A 23773-nucleotide genomic window follows, 5' to 3' on the forward strand; every position below is an offset into this window, starting at 1 on the left:
ATAAAAAATCGCAAAAATAACGCACTTGATTCAAATATGTTTGGATCATTTTCTAACAAAATTGCACAGTATTTTTAAGTGTCAGAGATGAGCTGCATGCAGTTATCATGTAGAGACCATATTTTGAAGAATTTGAACTAAGATGTTGTTTTACTCTATCCAATTGAACCTCCAAAAGCAAGGGGTGGTGACTAGATCTTGTTCTGATGAAGGAAGAGACTGTGAGTTGGGAGAAAAGGTAAAACAAAGGCTGGTTACAAATGGCTTATCCAATCTTTTCTCTGGACAAGCTTTGTCCTTTCGACCATTAGACCATATGAGCTATTCCATTCTTGGAAATCTCTCATAGATGTTTTGGAAGGAAGATGAGCCCCCCCCCCCCCCCCCCCTTTGTGCTCATGAGATCCAAGGATCACATTGAAGTCCCTAAAAAAGCACCAGAAGGCCAACAAGGGAGACATCAAAAAATTATTTTTGTATGTGACTTGTATATTTTTGTTATAATATATATAATTTAATAACGAATTATTCATTATTATTTTTAAAAAAATTGCCAAATTCTTTTTAAGTATACAAGACTAATAAAAAAATTGATAAATATTATTTTATCTAACAATTTAATTAAAATGGATCCTCGATAAATAAATTCAATAATATATATAAATCACTTTGACTTATTTTAGTATTAAATTATTCATATCCAATGAATTTTCTTTCTTTTTTATTATATCAATTTAAAATAATTATATTCAAAATGTTTCAGATATGAAATATAAATAAAAGAATCACAATACCTTATTTAAGGGAGGTAGGTAGGAAAGGTTTATCAATTTTTGATCTGTTTTTTTTCTTTTCATTTATACAACATAAATTAAAAGTTTAGTGAAAATCATATATATTCGTGATTTTCATTTTTTTTTTCCGAATAAGAAACGTCGAAATACAACTAAATAATTAGAATAGTTTAAGAAAATGGTGTTTTACAAGAGCAAAAGATGGAGTGTTGATGATTTGGTGAAAATTAAGATGACGAATAACAACATCAACAATACCAATAGAATTTTGATATCCATCAACATCGTCGGTAGTTCGGGACCATTAACAATTGTGGTTAATGAGAATGATGTTGTTTGTGATGTTATTAACAAAGCTCTTAAATTTTATGCACGTCAAAAAAGATTGCCAGCTTTGAAATCTGATGCTTCTGATTATATTCTACATTGCTCAAATGATGTTTCTAATGGTAAGATTTCAAGAAAATGGTTGAATACTTTACTCTAATATGATGTATTTTTTTTCTCTCTTTTTTTGAATTTTCATGTTTCTGGCTGCTGTACTTGTTTTGATGCAAATGTTTCTCTGCTAAATTAGGCGTGAGTAATATACTCTATTATATGTTTTTTTTTTAAATTTACTCCCTCCGTCCCAAATTATAAGAGAAATTCACTTTTTATATTCATTGAATATTTAATGTATCTGGTCTGTATATAGATCAGATACATTAATTATTCAATGAATTAAAAAAAGGAAAATTTTTCTTATAATTTGGAACAGAGGGAGTATTTTAAAAAGCATTTTCATTCGCACGAGTAAGTGTTCACAAGCATATTTATATACGTTGCTTTTACTTATTTTATGAAGTCAATAAAAATAGTTTTTTAAAAATGTATTTGATCTAAATTTAAACAACATACATTTAATATTTTATTTATTTATTTATATTTTATTATAAAGAGAGTAAATTGTAAAGATACATAAATAAAAAATAAAGAGAAGAAAATTTAACTTTTAAAAATATGTGATATTTTGTTTTTATAAGATATTTTACTCTCTCTCAATTAAATTATTTTTTTATTAAATAGGGTTGTTTATCTATAAATTGATTCTAGATGTTTACTTTTTGTTTTCCATTAAATAACTATAGACATGTTTTTTTTTTTTTTTTTTTTTTTCCTTTTTTTTTCTTTTATTGGTTAGGATTTGACTATCATTATTTCTTTTTTTCATAATAGATTTTTAACTTATAAAAAATGTATGAATAAGCTTACTTTTAATTTTTGTTAAATGTATTTGGTCCAAATTTTTTATCAAATACATTTGACATTTTAATTTTTTTGTGTTAATATTTTCTTACGTGGAAAGTAAGTCTCAAAACATGTACAAAATAATATATCTTGACTTTTTAAAAAAGATGTTACGCAATATTTTTATATGATTATTAAATTGTTTTTTTTTATTATCATCAATTAGTCTAGTACTTAGTTAGACTGACACATTTTATCTGTATGGTTTTTAGTTTTTATATGTTGCAACATAGATGCTTAAAGATGTAAGTTAAATAAGTGATTTTTTGTTTTGTTTTGGAGTAGCTCTAAATCCATCTGAACCCATAGGAAGTTTTAGGACAAGAAAATTTGTGTTATCTGAGAATCAAGAATCATCGACAAAGACAGAAGAAGCAGGATCAAAGGAAAGAAATGGTAGCTGGAAATCATTTAGTTTCAAAAAATTCTGTTTCACAATGCAATGTGCACCTATCGGTGGTGGTAGAGATTAATTTTCTTCTCAGCATTTTAAAGAAGTTATGAAATACACTTTAATGTAAATGTTGGAATAAAGCAAAACATGAATAAGAAATAAGTGATGAATAATATATAGATTGTTAAATACTTTACTTTTGGTCAATAAAATATTCCTTAAATGTATTGGATGCTTGGAAATTGTCTTTTAGTAATGTTAAGTATTATGGGCCAGTTTGTTTCAGCTTTAAAAAAATGGATTTTTTCTTTGTATTTTCAAAAATAGATTTTCTAAAACTGTTTTTCAAAATATTACAAGTTTTTTTATATTCGTTTTTTCTAAAATGAAACACTTAATTTGACATCCCATAACATAAACATACATAATTGAAGACCAAAACTTAGTCAAAATCATAATTTTTTCAAAAAGTTGTATTTCAAAAATGATTTTTATGAAAATCTATTTGAAATAGCTTCAAAATTAAGTGATTTTTTGAAATTTTGATATCCAATTTTTTTTCCCATAAATAGATGAAATACCTAAAATCACATTTTAAGAATAACTATTCAAACAGATTTTTCATTTGAAGCTTATATATTTGAAATTAAATTTTGAGAAAGTCAATAGTTGAATTCAAGTTTAATAGGATATGAAGCTCTCTCTTTTGATTGGAAAAAGAAAACTGGAAGCAAATCTAATATTGTTCATCGTCTTAATAAATGTTTCACTTTAATAGGATTGATGGTTTTATATTCTTCGTTGAAACCTTTTAATATTTCGTGGAACTATTTTGTCCCAATTTTGAAACCTAAAGAAAGAGTCAACAACCTCTCTTTTGTGGTGCCCAACTCCAAAATTTCCGCTCAAGTTCTAAATGGAGTACGCGACATCACGACTTCAGAGTTACCTTAACCAATTTAAAGGGGGTATATTTATCTATTACTATCATAGAAGAGGAATACTTTGCAATGGTGAAAGCGTGCAAACACAACTTTCATGGTCGAATTATGTGGCCAAAGGGATCCACACCTCTCTCAGTGACGGGGGTTGCGTTCAAAGCTTGCTACACCGTGGAAAGAGTTGGAGAATGAGGAGTGATCTTGTAGGGCAAGCGATTCTTCAAATTTTCATTCACCTTTCTGGAACATGTCACGCGCTTCATGGGCGTGGAGTTTTACTCATTTTAATCCTTGGTCTAAGGATTTTATTCCTAACTTGTAACAAAGCAACCCAACTCATGCCTGTAAATTCTTTTTGCAATAACAAGTAGCATAGGTACGCCTATTTTCTTTAATTTAGCATTAATCAAGCTCATGATTGATAGAATTTTTGGACACTTCGTTCGTGTACATGTAGATATGGGCATTTGTGTTGACCTTAGATACAAAATACTGGTGGAAAGGAAGGACTTTACTTTTTTTCACTGATTTAGAATATGAGAATATGTGAGTGCAGTTTTCTATTAAAAATATTTTGCATGATGTCAAAACTAGGAACCTTAACTCCTATGTCTAGTTCTGCATTCTAAACTTTAGGACACTTAAAATCAATTTTCGAGAGGTTTTACGAGTTTTTTTGCTTTGTCGAAAGGAGAGGTGGCCGACACGAATCGCGATTCCGACGAGGCTGACAGAGTTGGCCGACGCCTTAAATGACGAAGCTGATGCGTGAGGGCGGTGGTTTTGACATGCAGTCTGTTGGAACAAAATATGTTCATACTCCTTAGATTTTGATGATAACAAAATACTTAGGGTCCGTTTGGCGCGCTCGATAAGAGACATGATAGGATATTTGTATTATATCCTATCTCAATCTAGTGTTTGATGACACAACATGATATGATAAGTTAATCATGAAACTTATCCTATCCTGCCTCATTAGTTCAAATTGTTATTCTGAATATGAGCTGGGTTAGAATCCGGCAGGATAGTATAAAAACTTAATTTACTAATTTACCCCTATAAAATATAATTTAAATAAAAAAATTAAATATGAGAAAATATAAATAAATATTAATTTAATATTAAATTAAAAAATATAAATAAATAATTTTTAATACATATGTATGATTTTTTCATAAGGGTAATTTTGTAACTTTATATAATATAAAACACTTAAAACCTAATAAATTAGAATATTTCAAAATAAACTAATTATTAAAATTTTAAAAATATGAATATTAATTTTATTTTTTATCAAATTAAATATATTTTCTTGCAAGGGTAGTTTTGTCATTTATATATTTTATATACATATTTATATATATATATATATATATATATATATATATATATATATATATATATATATATATATATATATATATATATATGTAATAGAAACACTCGGATATTTCTTCTATAAGCAATGCTCAAACAATGCTAAAAACTTATTTTGTGCCTGTGTCTAATAAGAGTAAGATTCAGACCCAATTAGAACCCAAGATTAGTCATTCAAAAGATCTGAATAAATCTGCACCTGAGAATAGGGGTGGCAAAAGGGGCCGTCCGCTCCGCCTTAAGCCTGCCAAGTGAAAATGAGCATAAAAATCAAACCCGTCCCGCCAAGGTGGAGGGTTGGTGGACGGCGAGCTTTCCCGCCTATGTTTTTTATTTCTTTTTTAATAGATTAACTTTTTTACCTTTCAATTAAATTTTTCATATTTTTTAGAATAATTTTTTATAAAGCATCTTTTTAACAAATTTCACATAAAAAATATTACATATATTCACAAATAGATGTATAAATTAAAACCACCAAGAATTGGAATTACTAGACTTAACTAAAAAAGGCGGACTTAAGGTGGGACAGGCTGAATGAGTAGGCACGGTGGGCTTTGGTGGGCGGCGGATTTTGATGGGGAGAACTTTGGCGGGCGGAGGGTTTTTGCGGGGCGGGTGGGTGTAAAATCCCAATCCAACCCGTCATTTTTTAGCGGGTGCGCTGGCCGGCTTGGCGGGCCACGACCTATTTTGCCACCCTACCTGAGACTTCAAAGTCAAAGGTTCTGAAGAACTCAGTTCCCAAGAATCAAAAATCAAAGGTTCATATCAGATCAGAACCTAAGGTTCAAAAGTCAAAAGTTATGAGGAATCTAGGATCAATGACCTCTAAGTCAAAAGGTGTGAAGAAACCAGAACAAAGAACCTATGGACCAAAGAATCTAAAGGGTTCAGAAAGTAATGTCAAGACTCATCTAAGACAAAAAATTCATAAACCAAAATTCTGGATTGAGCCTATGCATTACTATCAGGCAAAAGCACAAAACACGAAAAAGGTGTTAGAACTAACAGTAGAGGACCCATGAGAGTATGGGTACTTATATATTAGATTGTGTTTGCTACATATATGCCTAAAGGGAGAAGCAAAGTAACAGTCATGGTACTGTTGAAATCACTTTACAGGGTAAGTATTTGTTTTATCGTTTCCACAGAGATTGATGCGATATTACCTCCATTCTACAATTAAAATGTTTTGAGTAAGGGTTTTGGAAAAGTTTTAGTAATGGAATGTTTCGATTGCATGAAAATAAAGTAAGGACAGTAAAATAGAGTTTTGAACGATTTGAGAAAAGTATGTCAAGATTAGGTTTCGTTAACTTGCTTCATAAATATTCGATTAATCAAACGTATGAACTTATTAATGATTAATACAATCACGTATCCTCTCGATACTGTTTATCCCTAAAGCCATATCGTGAGTACTATCACATTAACTACTAGATGATCTCTCATTCCAACAATCAACATGATAATCTTTTTTTGGCTTTATAACCACCGGTTTAGTCCGGTTCGAGGGCGAGTTCTGGCATCAAGTGGTTCCATATCAACATGATAATCTTTAAAGCTTGATACAAGTGATTATCAACTCACAAATATATTTCTAGAGTTTGTTTATTGATAGATGAATATCTTTAGGTCAAGGTTTGACACATATCTCTCAATAGTGACTCAAAACAACAAATAGAACATAAAAACCAAGATATTCACCATATATTAATCATCAAGTAAGTTCATACACAAAAGATCAATAGAAATACATATTATACAAGTTAACTACCTCTAATCTTGACACAAAAGAGGTTTGGCTAGCGGTAGCCATGGTAGCTTCAACAACAAGCAACAAAATAAGATTCACTAGCATCAAAGATCAAAGATGAAGATGAATGATACTTGGAAATCTTGATAAAAGCTCTGAAGATGTTTTCTCTCTTTCTCTATTTTGTGCCCTAGAAAGTTATAATGAAAAAAGTTAGTGGAAAAGATAAGGTTAAGCCAATAAAAATATCTCTAAGTGCCTAAACACAAGTGCCTAAAAGTGAAATCTCGTTTATCCAACCTACTTCGCAAAGCAAGCCAACAAAAAATATCTGGTCTTCAAAGTTAACCTCGCTAAGTCAGCCCAGCTCGCTAAGTGAGCTCCAAAACACGACTCCTCTCTGCCAAGGCCTCTCCTAGCGCGCTAGCAGCTCGCTTAGCGAGCTTGCTGAATTTTGCTTGATTGTTTTAGACTTCTTGCTTCTTCTAAGCTATTCTCTTTCATACTTTAAATCCCAAGACTTGCTATTTCCAAAAATTCCTACAAAATGCAAAGGAAAAGTAAAGAAACTACATACATACAAACATAAACTTAAACTTTATTTATTTACATGAATTGAAAACTTAAGCATTAAAATTCATACTATAAGTTGCAAAAGACCCCAAAAGCATGAACAAATATATTTACAATTTGGCCTCTAACAGGTATCTGGACAGTAGTCGGTCACGACATATGATAGGAGAAAGACATATGTTCCAAACCCTAACTCTGAAAAAGGAAGGAAGTGTGGGGTTTGGAGGAGGATATAAAGGGAAGATCATTGGTATGGGTACTAGTACCATCATCTTCTAATGAAGAAACTTCATCAAAGAGAATGATGAAGAAGTTTTGGTCAGCAGAATATCTGAAAGAATAAATGATAGAGAATTTTATAAATAATGTCAAATAGAATCGAACCCATGCAATTGAAAAATGCAAGTTCTACCATGACCAACCAAGGTAATCAAATTCTTTTCCTATATGCGTTATTATATTTATATATAATCATTTTCTAATCATTAAAAATAAAACTCAAAAAAAGAAAATCAAAATTCAAATTTAATTGCTCAGTCTTTTATTAGGGGTCCATTTTTATTATTTGTCCCGGACCTTTAAAAAGTCAGGACGCCCCTGATAGAATGGTTAGTGAAGGTGTGGTTTTTTCTGGAATATGTGAGGGAGAGTTTGACTTAGATGTTTTTTTTTTTTACCAAAATATGAGAAATGTTTTTGAAATTTTTATGTATGGAATCGGTCAAAGTTATGGTCCCCCTATTGTGTAATTCTAATCCTTATTTATACCAAAAAGATAGGTCAAATGAAAAGGAAACCAAATTACACATTGATATCCAATTGAATGTTTGAAAAAAGTCGCACAAATTTCTTATGATTCTATTCTTAATCCTTAAGGCAACAATAAATCAAATCAATTAAAAAACATTTATTAAATATTGTTTATTTATGATCAAAATAAAGATGAAAAATCAAGACAAAAGTCAAAAGTAACACACATTTTTTAGAATTGTTTTTAATAAATAAAAAAATGCAACTAAAATTGACACAATTTTTTTTTTCTTTCAAGAATTTGAAAAGAAAAACAATAATGAAGTTAGATATCAAATGGACCTATAGCATTTTTATATATTCTTTTATTTGTTTACAAATAAAAGAAATAAATGCAAAAAAAAACAAACAAGCACATTTTTAAGAGCTTTTCTTTTGAATAAAAATGTAATAAAACAAGATTATTAAAAATAAAAAACTAGGCAAAATTGGGGATGAAAACACAAGAATGAATGTTAGGTAGAAAGTTAAGAAATTGAATTTCCAATGCGGGAAAGCCTGATAAAGAGGAAAGAGGGATTTGGAATTAATCATTTTTCTACCTTTTCTAATTACAATGTAGTAATTTAAATAGCTAGAATCTAACCGTTTTTTTCACCTATTACTATTTTCTATTCCGATGAAAATACAAATGTTAATAGTACAATTTGTTTTATTTGAATTTTAAAATTAAGTTTAGATGCTTCCATTAACTATAGCAAGCTGGTATTTTTGATGTTTCTCTTGGGTTTGATACTAATTTTCTCAAATGGCCCATCAATGTTGATCTGATCCATATCAATAAACCTTTGATTAAGTATTACTATATACCCTTGGAAAGACTAGGTTATGAGTTTTATTTATTGTATAGGTTAAGAAACGAGTTTGGTTATTCTACCTAACATGGCGTTCAGGATTATCAAGAAAGAAAAGAAAATGGAAAAATATTAGGTTAGAATAAAATGACTCATTGGTGGACTTGGAACAGAACATATTAGATTTTGTCCTCCCATACCTAGCACCCCATTTTTCGATAATGCTCAAAATACTCTTGTCATTTTTTTTCCAAAACATAGCACAGAGTATCTGATAATGAAAATGAAAAATTCGATGTGAATTGAAAAATTCGGTAGTCCATTTTAAAAATCAAGTATGCATTTTTACCGATTTTTAAAAGAAAAAAGGATCATAAAAAAAATAGTTTGCCGAATTTTTTCAAAATGTTGAAAAATCCAATAGTGTATCCGTTTTTTTAAAAATCTCACGCATTTATCGGAATTTTAGATAATTTTAGATAAGCTACAAATTTTTTGGTTGTTTAAATTTAAACAGTTGAGATTTTGTCGTCAGTTTTGTATATTTGTGATTGCACCGATAGTTGTATGTTTTTTAGAATAAATCCAAACTTGTGTAAATAGGGATTATGTGTTGCTAAAAAATATCTTAGAATGCCATATTATTCGTATATGGTCGTTGTTTACTTCAACGACGTGAAACCTCCTGTTTATTTTGGAATCCCATAGGACACCACATGCCTCACTCTTCTTAGATCCAAATTGAATAATATGTTGCTTGACAAGGAGAACAGAGCGGCGAGTAAGATCGAGTTTCAGGCACCATGAATTAATACTGATGGAAAGGTGAAATTCAACCATACTGAGCTCATGGCTGATGAATATTTGAAGGTTACATGGAAAACATATCATTGTAGGTCTACAAAGGAACCAGTCAAGTTTTATGTGATAATTTTTAGATATGTCAACGGTATAATCAAGATATTGGATCCATCCATCAACTCTAGCTCTTGTATGTCAAATATTCCAGGGTGCGCGAGCCTGTTCAACCACCCGCCTCTTGTGAGAACTGATCGAGGAAACTTTCCCCGACCGGATATGGGAAGCCTCTATGTCATCGACATTTGTATTAGCCTGTGCTGCAACTCTGCCAAGCTTCCTATAAGCAATCGTCTTATCTGATCCTCTGGTCTTCACTACAAAAAATAAATAAACATGAACTATCGATTTTTTTTTTTAAAATTCAGAAATCATCATTACTTTTCCAGATTTTTTGAAATATCCTGTTAACCATCTTAACATTTTCTTCTTCCGATTTTTTGAAAATTTTAGTATGCTTGTATGCAATTTTACCCGACTTTTCAAAATAACAGGTAGAAATGCATGCATTTTAATTGAAATTTTCAGAAATATCATATAAAAATGTATGAGAAACATGAGTTTTTACCGAAATTTTTAAGTTTTTTGATATAAAGACATGAGAAACATGAGTTTTTACCGGACATTTCAAAAATATTGATAAAATGCATATTTTTCGTAAAATTTTGTAAATTAACGAAAATTGTCAAAATAAATATGTATTTATTTGTAAAAAGTAGACTAAAAAAATCTGATAAACCCACCACTTTTAGAAAAATTAAAAATGTTTTAAATGAATAGTTATAGCCCATAATTATATTTGCAACCTTTTTCTTTTGATAAGCTATTATGGGTTTTAACTCAGAACTTATCTGGCAAAACACACACTTTTTAACTTATCAAGTTAAAATAATTATATTTATCTCAAACATTAAATATAAATAAATAATAATTATTTTTGACCTGCTTGTGGTGTAATAGAAGTTACTAAAATATAATATTTAAAAAGTAAAATGTCTAAATTAAATAAATTAAAAAGATAAACACAAAAAGATTCAAAATATCTTATAAAAAGGGAGATTAGGTAGGAAGCCTCTTATCAGTTTTTTTCTTTCATCCTTACAACAAAATAAAATTATAGAGAAATCACATAATCAAAACATGCTTTTCATTTTTCCTAAGAAACACCGATATATGACTACAAAATTACGAAATAATGAGAAAGTGGAGTTGTACAAAAACAAAAGTTGGAGCGTTAAAGATGAAGTGAAGAGTAGGAAGAAGAATAACAACATCAACAATACCAACAAGATGTTGATATCAATCAATATCGTCGGTAGTTCGGGGCCATTAATAATTATGGTTAACGAGGATGATGTTGTTTGTGATGTTATTGACAAGGCTTTCAAATTATATGCACGTCAAGAAAGATTACCTGCTTTGAAATCTAATATATCTGATTGTGTTTTATATTGTTCAAATGATGTCTCTGCTGGTAAGATATTTTGATATGATAATTAGTTTTGTATGTTAATTTTTTTGATTTTTAAAGAAAATGATTAATACTTTACTTTAATCTGATGGATCTTATTATGATTACTTATTGAATTTTTTTTATGTTTATTCTCATTTTGTATTTGTTATTTTCTATGCTAAATTATGTGTGAGCATTCTAATCTATTACATGTTTTTTCTTCTTTTTGATATCATATTTTGATTTTAGGAGATGAGGTTTTAGAAGTGATTTTAAAAAGTCTCTTCATTCGAACGAGTGTTGAAAAAACATGTTTATGCGTTGTTTTTACTTATTTTTTGAAGTTAAGAAAAAAATTATTTATAAAATCTTAAAAATTAAAATTATTTTAAGTGATAATGTTTATACAATGTTTATATAATTTTTAGAGTTAATAAATTTACAATTTATTCTTTTAGAAATGTATTTGATGTAAATTTTATACAAAATGTGTTTGATATTTTATTTATATTTTATTATAGAGAAATGAACTATAAAATAAGTAAACAAAAAAATGATATTTAATTTACTTTTTATTACAGAGATATTTTATTGAACTTTTAAAAATATGTGACATTTTATTTTCTTAAAACCTTTTATTCTCTTAATAAATTAATTTTTCTTATGAATAATCCTTGTTTAAACTCAAATTCTTACTTAAGAACGTCCTTTATCTATAAATTGATTTCTATTCCCAAAACAATCAAATTAATATTTATTCTAGATGTTCACTTTTCCCCATCAAATATATTTTATGGGTTAGGATTTAAGTATTATTATTTCTCCTTTTACTCAATATAGACTTTTAACTTATAAAAGAAATATGAATGAGTTCACATTTACTTTTTGGTAAATGTTTTTGGACCAAATACATATGACAATTACGTTTTTTTGGTGTGTTAATATATTGTTACAGTGAAAATAAATCTCAAAACATATACAAAATTATATATTTTGACTTTTAATCAAATTAATTTATTATTATTAATTAGTCTAGTACACACATTTTATTAATTGTATGTTTTTTATTTTTTAATTGTTGAGATATAAGTGTTTAAAGATTATTCAAATAAGTGCTTAAAGGATTATTTTTGTTTGTTTTGGGAACAGCTCTAAGTCCATCTGCACCCATAGGAACTTTTAGAACAAGAAAGTTTGTGCTATCTGAGAATCAAATATCATCAACAAAGACAGAAGAAGCAGGATCAAAGGGAAGAAATGACAGATGGAAATTATTTAGTTTTAAAAAATTCCGTTTTGCATTCCATTGTGGTAGAGATTAATTTTCTTCGGATATGAATTTTACAAAAGTGATGAAATATACTTTAATGCATAGGGCTGGATTAATACAAAACATTAATAAGAAATAAGTGATAACCAAAATAGAGATCCTCGTTAAATAAGGTATATATATATATATATATATATATATATATATATATATATATATATATATATATATATATATATATATATATATATATATATATATATATATATATATATATATATATATATATATATGAGGCCATTCTCTACCATTTCTCTTTTAGGACACAAATATTTTTTGACATTTTTTTATAACTACTTGAGATATATTTAGGTCATATTTCTTAAAACTAAAGATCAAACTAAAACAAGTTTAATTCAGTTTGTACCTTACATTGAGAATCAATTTAATTTAATGCATATCTAAAATGTTTAAGGTCAGATAATGGTAACAAATTTGTTGCTCTATCTGATTTTCTATTATCCAAAGGTATTATACACCAAATGTCTTATGTTGAAACACCCAAACAAAATAGGATGGTGGAAAGGAAACATAAACACATTTTGAATATGGCTAGAACATTGTTTTTCCATTCTCTTGTTCCTCTTAACATGTGGAATTTCTGCATCCAACATACCATTCACATTATAAACAGATTGTCTACCTCCTTCAAAAGTCCAAATGCCCTTATGAAATGTTATATCTTCAACCACCCTCATTAATCCACTTAAAATTCTTTGAATGCTTAAGCTTTGCCACTACTTTTCAGGCACATAGGACAAAATTTGATCCTAGAGCTAAAGAGTATGTATTTCTTGGTTTTAAGGATGGAACCAATAGTTATATCCTATATGATTTACAAAATCACAACATTTATGCATCTAGGAATGTGATCTTTTATGAAACTGTCTTTCCTTTCCAATCAAATTCACTATCATCCAAAACCACACCTACACGTCCTAATTCCTCCAACCTAGATAACCCTGCTGAACATCATCCCCAATTTACATCTACTAATATTTCTTGTCATAATGATAATACAAGTTCTTTGAATTTACTTGTATCCTTGGACTCTAGCTCTTAAGGACAACCTGTTAGTCATCCTCATACTAGCCTTGTTAATGATACTTCAATTCATTCTCCCCCCTCTCTCTCTCTCTCCTAACATTAACCATTCACAACTTTATTATAGTAGTCCTATTACCATGAATATCCCATCTACAGATACATCTATACATTCATAAAGTACCTCTAGTCTCAATCCTATTTTACACACAAGTCCTCTAAGTACAATTCACCCTACTGGTGACAGTAATAATCAATTTTCTCCTTTACCCAACAACTCTGCACCTAGTCCCAACTCGGCTACCACAACCATAACTCTTCTCCCAACATAACTTCCTCTGATAATACTTCCTCTTTATTGGAAAGTGAACCACCCAATAACCCTTCTTTATTACCCTCAAGACATTCCACTCGTGCTTCTAATCCCCCAAGCTATCTTGCAGATTATCATTGTTGTAATGCTTCCACCAAGTTCTATTTTAAGCATCATACATCTCATGTTGCATACCCTTTATCATCTTTCATCTCTTATGAAAAATGTTCCCCAACATATAAACATTTATGTTATTATATATCATCGATATCTGAACCAAATACCTATAACCTGTCCATTAAACATGATTGTTGAAAGCATACCTGGATGGTGAACTACATGCTCTTGAAGAAAATCAAATTTGGATTGTAGTTAATTTACTAGCTGGGAAGTCCCCTATTGGGTGCAAATGGGTCTATAAGGTTAAACATAAGTTGGATGGTTCAATAGAAAGGTATAAAGCAAGGCTGGTAGCTGAGGGCTATACACAGATGGAAGGAATTTATTATTTTGACATTTTTTCTCCTATAGCTAATTAAGCTTACCACTGTTAGGAAATTATCGTTTCTTGCAGCTATTCAACGATGGAATCTTGAGCAATTAGATGTCAACAATTCCAAAACAGGCATCTTCCTCAATCAAAGGAAATATACCCTTGAGCATTTAGAGGACACTGGCTTTGTTACTTCAAAACTATTATTTGTACCTTTTGATCCAAACATCAAAATTTCTGTTAATGAAGGTCAACAATTGTAGGACCCATTTTCTTATAGAAGATTGATTGGTAGATTGATATATCTGACCAATTTAAGGTCATACATCTCTTATGTTGTTCAATACTTAAACCAATATGTGTCTCGGCCTCTCTTGCTTCACTATCAAGCTGCTACACAAATACTCAGGTATTTGAAAGTTGTCCATGCTAAAGACATTCTATTATCTGCTTCCAGCTCATTGAAGTTGTTTGGTTTTACTGACTCGGATTGAGCTCGCTGCCATGATACAAGAAAATATGTTACTGGTTACTGTATCATTTTAGGTTCATCCCTCCTGTGCTGGAAATTAAAGAAATAACATACAGTTTCCAGATCCTCTACTGAAGCCGAATATAAAACCTTAGATTCTCTCACATGTGAACTTCAATGTTTACAATAACTGTTTAAAGATTTTACTATCTCTTTTTCCCAACCTGCTTCTGTGTATTGTGATATCAAATCAGCTATCTAATTGGAGCATAATCCAACCTTCTACAAATGAAGTAAACACATTGAATTCGATATCTATGTAGTTCGTGAGAAGTTACATTCCAAGATGATTCATTTGTTACCTATGTCAACTAATGCTCAGTTAGCAGATATGTTCACGAAGGCCTTACACTCTCATGCTCTAGTTTTCATCTTGGTCAAGTAGGGACTTTATAGTATACATAGTCTAACGTGAGGGCGGCTATTAGCTCATGTTTATTAACTTACAATTTTAATATGCCTTTTGTACATTTATATTACATATCTTATTCCTATTAGAGCTAGACATTTGGATGGAGATATTCCTATAAGATACTTGAGTAGATGGTTAAGCCATTTTGTATATAAGATACTTGAGTAGATGGTTAAGCCATTTTGTATATAAGATTATCCTAAAATAGTTTGAGAAGATGTCACAATGGACTTTATCACCGACCTTCTTACATCGTAAGGGTCCACTACTATACTAGATGTTGTAGATTGTCTTCCAAGACAACTCACTTCACCTTTCTTCCCATTTATTTCACAACATCTAAAATGGACGAGTTATTTATGTCATTGGTCTCGCCGTCATGGGTACCCTCATTAAATTGTATCTGATTGCGAGCCCATTTTTGTTAGCAACTATTGGCGTAAATTATTTGAACGTAGTGGTAAAAAAATTGACCATGAGAAATGCTTACCATTTGCAATCTGATGGACAATCTAAAGTAGTTAATCATAAATTGGAGCAGTAACATTGTGCTTTCACACAATGATGACAATTTACTAGCAAGGATTAGACCACATACATCAGAGTCTATGACTTTAAGGATTTCCTTCGACTTGCTGCATGCATCCTTGTTGAAGTTATTTTTGTGTTGCTTCGCTTGCACACATTCCTCACACACTTCGTTTAAAATGTTGATTTCTGATAATTCTGAAACCATATTTCTTCTTTTAAAATCTCTGATGTCTTTGGAGTTAAGGTGGCCAAGTCGATAATGTCATATCCATTTATCTCTGCTAGCTTCCGTTGCAAGGTAATTGTTGTAACACCCCGATATCCGCTACACGCATCAACCGTGTCGAGACAAACAATTACAATCTCACCACTTCCCACTCGCAAACTTGATCAGTATTGGATGTCAATATGATTGTTAGCTTACATTCAATCAAGATTATAAAAAATGAGCTAAAAAATTATCAACACATTAATCATAAACATATTTGGAAAAATTTAATTAACTCATTCATGAACTTAAAACTTTTCATTCAATCTCAATTTATTATTGTTTTTTTTAATCTTAAAAATAAAAAGACGGAAAAATAAACATAGACCCACTAGTTAATTTATTTTTATTTTCAATATATTTGAATAAAAAGATAAATATATTATAATTTTTCTTGAGGTTTATTGATTTATTACCGGCTAACCGAAATTATTTCTGTTAAGAGAACAATTAAAAGTAACTTAATTTTAAAATTTTTTTTTTTAAATTTTTAAGTATAACATATTCATAAGAACCATGTAAATTTTTGTCTGTAACTATAGGTTTTTAAATTGGCTTACATTCTAAATTGTATACATGACAGCATATATATTTTTTTAGGGGACAACTTCATTACCCTCCATAAATAGTTGGGTAACTTTACCCATATGAGTTGTCTTATTTATATTGGCTTAAGAATATACAATTTGCCATGTCATTAAGACAGTCAACATTTTTTAATTATGGCAACATATTTTTTATAATTATGAATTTACCCCTATATCATTAACGAGGTAATAGTTCCCAATGCACCATGTCCCCAATAGAAGAGCTTCATGAATAATGACATTAAAAAATGCAATAAATTGAGATGAACTTATTTTTGTCTCTCCACTTGCTGTTAAAAGAGAATATTTAGCTTGTACTCTTTTTTTTTTTAATTTTAAAATTGTGAAATTCTAATATATGTTGTACGTACTACTGTGATATTAAAAAAACAAAATACTTATAATACTTTAAATTGTGTCAAAATAGTTCACATAAATGAGTTTAAATTATAAATTCTGATACAAATAATTTAATATTAATATATAGAAGTAGAAATTAAATTAAAGCTAAAGTAACATTACTATTTAATAGTAAATACTATTTTTTTAATAAATATTTAATATGTGAACATATATAACTATATAAACATAAAGTGCAATATATAAATTATATAATTAATAATTTAATTACTTAATTAATCTTAAATTTTAAAATAAGTAAAAATATGAAAATTTTAGTAATACACTATGGTCAAAATTAATTTTATAAGTAAATATCTACTATATAGTAGTATTCGGGAGAAAAAAAAACTATAAATTTTTTTTCCTAATCAACTTATTATCTTTATCTTATTATGTATATGTACTTGCGGTAAATACAATGTTATATATCCTGCCTAATTTGTTTTTTAAGAAAAAAAATTAAAAAATAAAAAAAAAATCTTTTTATTTTAAAAATTAAAAATCAATTTATATTACAAAATAGTTGGTTTTTTTTCAAAAAATTTAATTTAGTAGGTAAATTTTTTTCTGATATTAGTTATAAAAACAATTTAATAACATTTTCTATTTTAATTTATTTGTAAATTTTGTTTTTTAAGTACATTTAGCATTTTAATGTAGTTCTTAATCTAGGATTGTTTGTAATTGAAGATTGAGGGAAAATGTCGTCAATATCAGTAATTGGGATTGTTATTGTGAGACATCACCACGGTGATTGAAAGTGAGAGGGGTTTCTCATATCTAGGAGGTTTCTAGGTAGAAGTTGCATTGGGTAGGGATTAAGTGAGAAGTTGTAAACCGGAGGTTCTTTAGCTTCAAATTGATACTACTTATTCCGGACTAGCCCAATTGTTCAAATTGGCCCAATCCACTCTTTGGCATAAATAGGCCCAATAAGCGTTGGCCCAACCCACAAAAGCCAACGGGGAAGACATCTCCCCTCGACCGAGCATGACGAAAGATTAGCAGAACACGCTGGGACCCTGTCCCCGACAACTGCTAGTATCCCGAGCACGAGTAGTCAAGACCTAGTCAAAAGTCCCTTATATTTTGGACCGTAAATCACGCCTAGACCCATGAAAACAGGAGATCCACTCCAACGAGAACACTATAAATAGCCCTCTACCTCTAGAGGGCAAGGTAATCCAAACTTTGCCCAAAATCTCATAATTTCTGTGGTACCTTGTTGTTCTCTTACTTTGCCATCGGACAGTAGAATGATCGAATCGGAGCACTAGAACAGAAACACCGCGCCAAGACTCCCCCTCGCAAACACCCACGTTCCAAGCAGGATACCTTGGCAGCCAAGAAACGTCAACATTCTCCTCCGCCAAGAAGAGTAAGGAAGATCACTGCTCTCGTCAACACTCACCTTCTCCAGGCCAAAGACTACAAGGGCCTGGTAGGGAAGTTCCGGGAATATACCCCTCTAAACGCGTCTCGGGAACGTATCTTGACCGAGTGCGCCAATGCCGAGTTCCAAACAGGCAAGGTTCGCTTCCCAAAATCGATGCCCGCTCGACCGAATATGGACAAGTCAAAGTATTATCGTTTCCACAAAGGTCACATACACAACACCGAGGACTGCATCCATCTAAAGACGCAATCGAAATACTTATCAGGGAAGGACACCTCCAACAATATGCGAAAAAGCAAGAGACTCCGCAAGAAGCGAAGACAGTGGCCGAAGAGAAGCCCACCGAGGATACGTCCGCACTCTAGGTCGCTATGAGCGTTACCCGCCCAGAAGATTTCTACGTCCCGAATTGGGCCAGTGTCCCGACGTTCTTTTCCTCACACAGCCCGTGGGATTCATTTCCATCCACGATGGTCATATCTGGAGGAGGCTTCAGCAAACTAACTGTGGGTTCTGTCAAACGAAAGTTCGAAGAGCTCATATTGGCGAGTTCGGGAAAGACAGCCACACTGGACCTTACTAGAGGGAGTTCCGCACCCATCACGTTCTACAAAGAAGAGCTCCCTGGTGGTGCTCCCAATTCCACGATTCCACTGCTCATTCGCGCCATAACGACCAACTTTGATATCTGACGCATTCTAGTCAATTTTGACACCTGCAGAACCAATAATGTAACTGTCGAAAGAATCAGATGGAGATGATGTCGACCTAACCCAATATAGAAGACTTATTGGGTCATTGAGATACCTTTGTCACACAAGGCCTGACTTAGTATACAATGTGGGTATGGTGAGTAAATTCATTCAGAAGCCAAAGGTATCACATCTAGCAGCGACGAAGAGGATACTAAGGTATCTAAAAGGAACTCTCGACTATGGCATTTTGTTTCCTGCAACTGATGAGGGAAAAGAATGCAACCTAGTGGGTTACACTGATTCAAGTTGGTGTAGTGATGCTGAGGATCGAAAATCCACGATTGGTTATGTGTTTATGCTAGGTGGGGCACCAGTTGCTTGGAGTTTCATAAAAGAACCTGTAGTGGCACTATCGTCGTGTGAAGCAGAATACATAGATGCTTCCCTTTGTGCATGTCAAGCAACATGGGTGGTGAATCTGGTCGAAGAGATTACATCAGAAGATCATGGGAAAATTACCATGAAGATCGATAGCATGTTAGCTATCAATTATTTTATAATAATAATAATAATAATAATTATTATTATTATTTTAAGTATAAATTATTTTATAATAATAATAATAATTATTATTATTATTATTATTAAGTGTAATGTAAGATTTCTTTTAAAAAAATTCTCATTTGGCCGACTATTTATAAAGTTAGATTTTATATAATTGTAAATAAATTTAATTTACCTTGTAATAAATAAATATATTATATTAAAATTTATCTAATCACATAATTAATTATTATACATACTATTACTATTATATATATATATATATATATATATATATATATATATATATATATATATATATATATATATATATATATATATATATTGCAAATGTTTTAACAAGAATTGCTAAAATTCTTCAAAAATTAATATATGAAAATAATTGTGTAAGGAAGCTTGATAAAAAAATTTTTGTGTAAGTTAATTTAAAATTATTTTTTCCTGAACATTATCAAATCATCACTCATTTTAAATACAAAAATGATTAATCACCAATTATTCTAAAAGCAAAAATGATTTGTTGATCGCTTTTAGTCCATGAATTCAATTCCAACCAATTTCTTCATATTCTCATAAAATATAACTACTTTATTTAAATAATATTATGTAAAGTAGAAAGCAAGGTGAAATGCAGAGAAACAATGTACTTTGGAACTAACGTGAAATAGAATGTATTATGGGACTTTTAAAAAATAATAACTTAAAATTAAATAAGGTACTAAATGTAACCATTAATGCAAAGGGACTGGATTGCAAATACATAAAATAAATCACTAATATTAAAAACTAAAATTTTTAATGACATTAACAAATAGGATACAAATGGACCAATGAACTTTTAACAATTTAGAAGGGTAACTTTACCCAACATTTTTCAATGGGTAGATAAGAATCCACCATTTTTTTTATCAATTTTGTTTATATGACAGCATATATATAACCTAAATAGCAATATTCTCTTTTCTTTAAAAATAAGAGTTTTTTTCTCAAAATCACAAGAATTTAAATTTAAATTGACTGTAATATATATATATATATATATATATATATATATATATATATATATATATATATATATATATATATATATATATATATATATATATATATATATATATATAACCTAAATAGCAATATTCTCTTTTCTTTAAAAATAAGAGTTTGTTTTCTCAAAATCACAAGAATTTAAATTTAAATTGGCTTACAGTCTAAATCGTATACATGACAACATATATTTATCAATTTTGTTTTTATATACATTTTATATATATATATATATATATATATATATATATATATATATATATATATATATATATATATATATATATATATATATATATACATAACCTAAATATATATGTATATATATTTTGTGACAAAGAAGCAATGCAGGACAACAATTATTAAAAAAAAAACAAACAGAAGCGCGTTGTTTATGTAAGGATATATTGATCGAAGCAATGTAGATTTTGATCAAGTTAAATATATATAAACTTGATCATTGTTGTAAGTTTTTATTAGCTTACATTCATTCGATCAATATATATATATATATATTTAACAATTACAATCTCTCTTTCTCTCTTCTTAATTATCAAAATCTTCACCAAGTATCCCACGATATGGATTTCTTTACACCTCCTCGTCCCCTCACCACCACCAACTCCTCCTCCTCCACAACTTCACCACCACCAACCACCGTTCCCGATTACACCGGGGTAAACATCTCCAACCCCCTCCTTCCAGTCTACCACCCCACCCACCACACCCGCAACATTACCGTTGGAGCCGCCATTGCCATTTTGTTGGTTATAGTTGGTATGGTTTGTATTTGGCAAGCAGTCCGCAAGGCCTACTCCCGGCCTCCTCCACTGGTGATAATGCCACGACCGAGGTTGATCCAGCTCCAGGACCAGAATCAGAACCGGCGAGATGTGTCTACTGAAGAGAATACAGTGAATCAAGTTTGAAGAAAATTCAATGTTATCATGATGTTTTATGTATTAGTAGCTTTGACTCATAGTCAAGTTTCATTTAGCACATGTTCTAAGATTATTTGTATTACATTGAAAATATTTGAGCTTTCATAACAGTCACTTTTTATTACATATCAATCATTTCTATAACACTAACATAACCTAGAATATACACTTATTACATTGTTTAAAGTTAAACCTTATGCATTGATAGCTTAACTTATAAGAGTATGTTAAAGGGGTTAAGTGCGAACAAATGAGATTCAAATTATTGATTATGTGAAAATTTTGAATTGTTTTAATTTCGGTTTTGTGGTTCGATTTGAGTTTCACGGTTAAGTGCGAACAAATGAGATTCAAACTATTGATTATGGGAAAATGAGCTTCATGCATCAGTTATGTTATAGTGTAAGTGGGTTTTGAAATTAATTTCTTGTATGAGTGCTCATAGGGTTTTGAAATTAATTCTCTATTAGCTAACTAGCTAGCTGATTCCTACATTTCTTTCAATCTAATATACATCTATAAAAATCTAAGTACTATGAAATCCATTAATTACCCCCTGATTAAAATTAACAATTAAACTAATTACAATGGGCAAATTAGACATTTTGTAACACTACTATCACCATATTGATTTGGCATTTATTGCATCTGATGTGTCAACACATTACATTTTCATACAATATTTGTTTTTTTATTCAGTAAAAAAAACATTATCATTATTCATACAATTTGAACAGCCAACATTAATGTTTTTCTTGAAACGATAACTCACGATTTACAACAAAAAAATCTTCTTTTTCAAGATGCAACAAATAACTCATGCACCCAACCCTATTAAAACACAAATCAGAAAACCTAATTTCCTTTCATTCCTGCGCCGTTCCATCTCTTTTTATTCAACCTTCACCTCCACTTCAAATTTCCTCTTTCTCTTCAACCATCACAACACCTTCACCTCCATCACTCCACCGCTTTCTGAACCGCCATCGACGATCCCATCTTGCTATTTCTTCGTTTATAACTTTTCTGATTTTGGATGTTGATTCAACTAGAAAAGTCATCGTGTTATTTCAATCGGTTAATGTATTCATTAATATTTTGAATCATTCTAATCCTAATTAATATTCGGTATTAGGTTTTGCTACAATTAGATTCGTTTCTTAACTAACTCACCATCATTTTCAAGCGCAACACTTAAAAGGGTTTTGTCTGGGTTACTCTCAAATGATGTATGTGTTGTCGTTGATGTTATTTTTTTGTTAGATTCAGTCAAGGTTTTGGGCTTATAGATTCTGAAACTTACTTTTTATTTGTATTTTGTTGTTTTTGGTTTTGTGTCTTTTTTCTTTTCAGAAACGCAGTCCTAGCCGCCGCCAGAGAACCACTTGGTCGTCGTGTGCGTCACCATTTTATTGAGGTGAGTGATTTCAGCCTTATACTTCCATTCGTATTGTGAATTTTCCATGGGCTGAGAAACAAACCAAAAGAGAGGTTTTTGATGCGCTTTGTCAAGAACTTGAGTACGTGAATAATTAGCTTATGTTTGTTGTTCGATTAAATGGTGCATGTTGTGATAATATTCTACTCTAACTAGCAGTGATTAGTTTTGATTTGGGTGTGCTTCGTAATATTGATACAGTGTGGTGTAGCAGAAAGATATCTAAACGCAACTTAAAAGCTTCTACAGTATGCAGCCATGTTCGTGTTAGAAGATGCGCCATTTATTTTTGGATTCTGCCAAATGTGCCTTGAGCTAATACATGTAAGAATTTGAATGATGCACCATTTATTTTCCTGGATTCTGCCAAATGTGCCTTGGGCTAATACTGGTAAGAGTTTGGATAATTTTCTGTTGTTTGGCGATACATTCAAAGTGGACCGTTTATTTTCTGTTGTTAAGTAGTGCAAGTTTTGCTTTGATTATAGGTTGGTGCGCAAACTGAGATAAAACTAAAGGAAAAGAAATTAAAGGTTGTTATGTTGTTATATTTTTTTTCTTGATTTACTTAAATAATTGATGACCTATTTGATTCCCAATAGGATGTTTAATCTCTTTCTATCTACACATTGTTTAGTTTGAATTTAATTTATTCTGAATAGTTTTGTTTGATTTTTCTCGTGAGGATAGATCTTTGTTTGTGTTTGCTTTGTTGTTGATATTTGTTGGATTTCTAA

At 30.3% G+C, this 23773-nt stretch overlaps 2 protein-coding genes across 2 annotated transcripts; both read left to right on the forward strand.

Annotated features, from left to right (window-relative positions):
• Nucleotides 1-945: 945 nt before the first annotated feature.
• On the forward strand, nucleotides 946-2637 carry LOC131627868 (uncharacterized). Its single transcript, XM_058898729.1, has 2 exons — nucleotides 946-1243; nucleotides 2370-2637. Exons 1-2 carry the CDS (start codon nucleotides 973-975, stop codon nucleotides 2555-2557), a joined length of 459 nt encoding a protein of 152 aa, XP_058754712.1. The 5' UTR covers nucleotides 946-972; the 3' UTR covers nucleotides 2558-2637.
• An 8122-nt stretch (nucleotides 2638-10759) lies between these two features.
• On the forward strand, nucleotides 10760-12408 carry LOC131627871 (uncharacterized). Its single transcript, XM_058898731.1, has 2 exons — nucleotides 10760-11067; nucleotides 12196-12408. The coding sequence occupies exons 1-2, from the start codon at nucleotides 10767-10769 to the stop codon at nucleotides 12366-12368; spliced, it is 474 nt and encodes a 157-aa protein (XP_058754714.1). The 5' UTR covers nucleotides 10760-10766; the 3' UTR covers nucleotides 12369-12408.
• Nucleotides 12409-23773: the final 11365 nt, after the last annotated feature.

The sequence above is a fragment of the Vicia villosa genome, unplaced genomic scaffold (genome assembly GCF_029867415.1).
Source record: "Vicia villosa cultivar HV-30 ecotype Madison, WI unplaced genomic scaffold, Vvil1.0 ctg.000406F_1_1, whole genome shotgun sequence".
In the NCBI taxonomy this organism is placed as follows: Eukaryota; Viridiplantae; Streptophyta; class Magnoliopsida; order Fabales; family Fabaceae; genus Vicia; species Vicia villosa.

Coding starts and splice junctions, on each gene's coding strand:
- LOC131627868 (XM_058898729.1), top strand. CDS start 973: ATGGTGTTTTACAAGAGCAAAAGATGGAGTGTTGATGATTTGGTGAAA. Junction 1,244..2,369: donor CTCAAATGATGTTTCTAATG/GTAAGATTTCAA, acceptor GTTTTGGAGTAG/CTCTAAATCCATCTGAACCC.
- LOC131627871 (XM_058898731.1), top strand. CDS start 10,767: ATGACTACAAAATTACGAAATAATGAGAAAGTGGAGTTGTACAAAAAC. Junction 11,068..12,195: donor TTCAAATGATGTCTCTGCTG/GTAAGATATTTT, acceptor TTTTGGGAACAG/CTCTAAGTCCATCTGCACCC.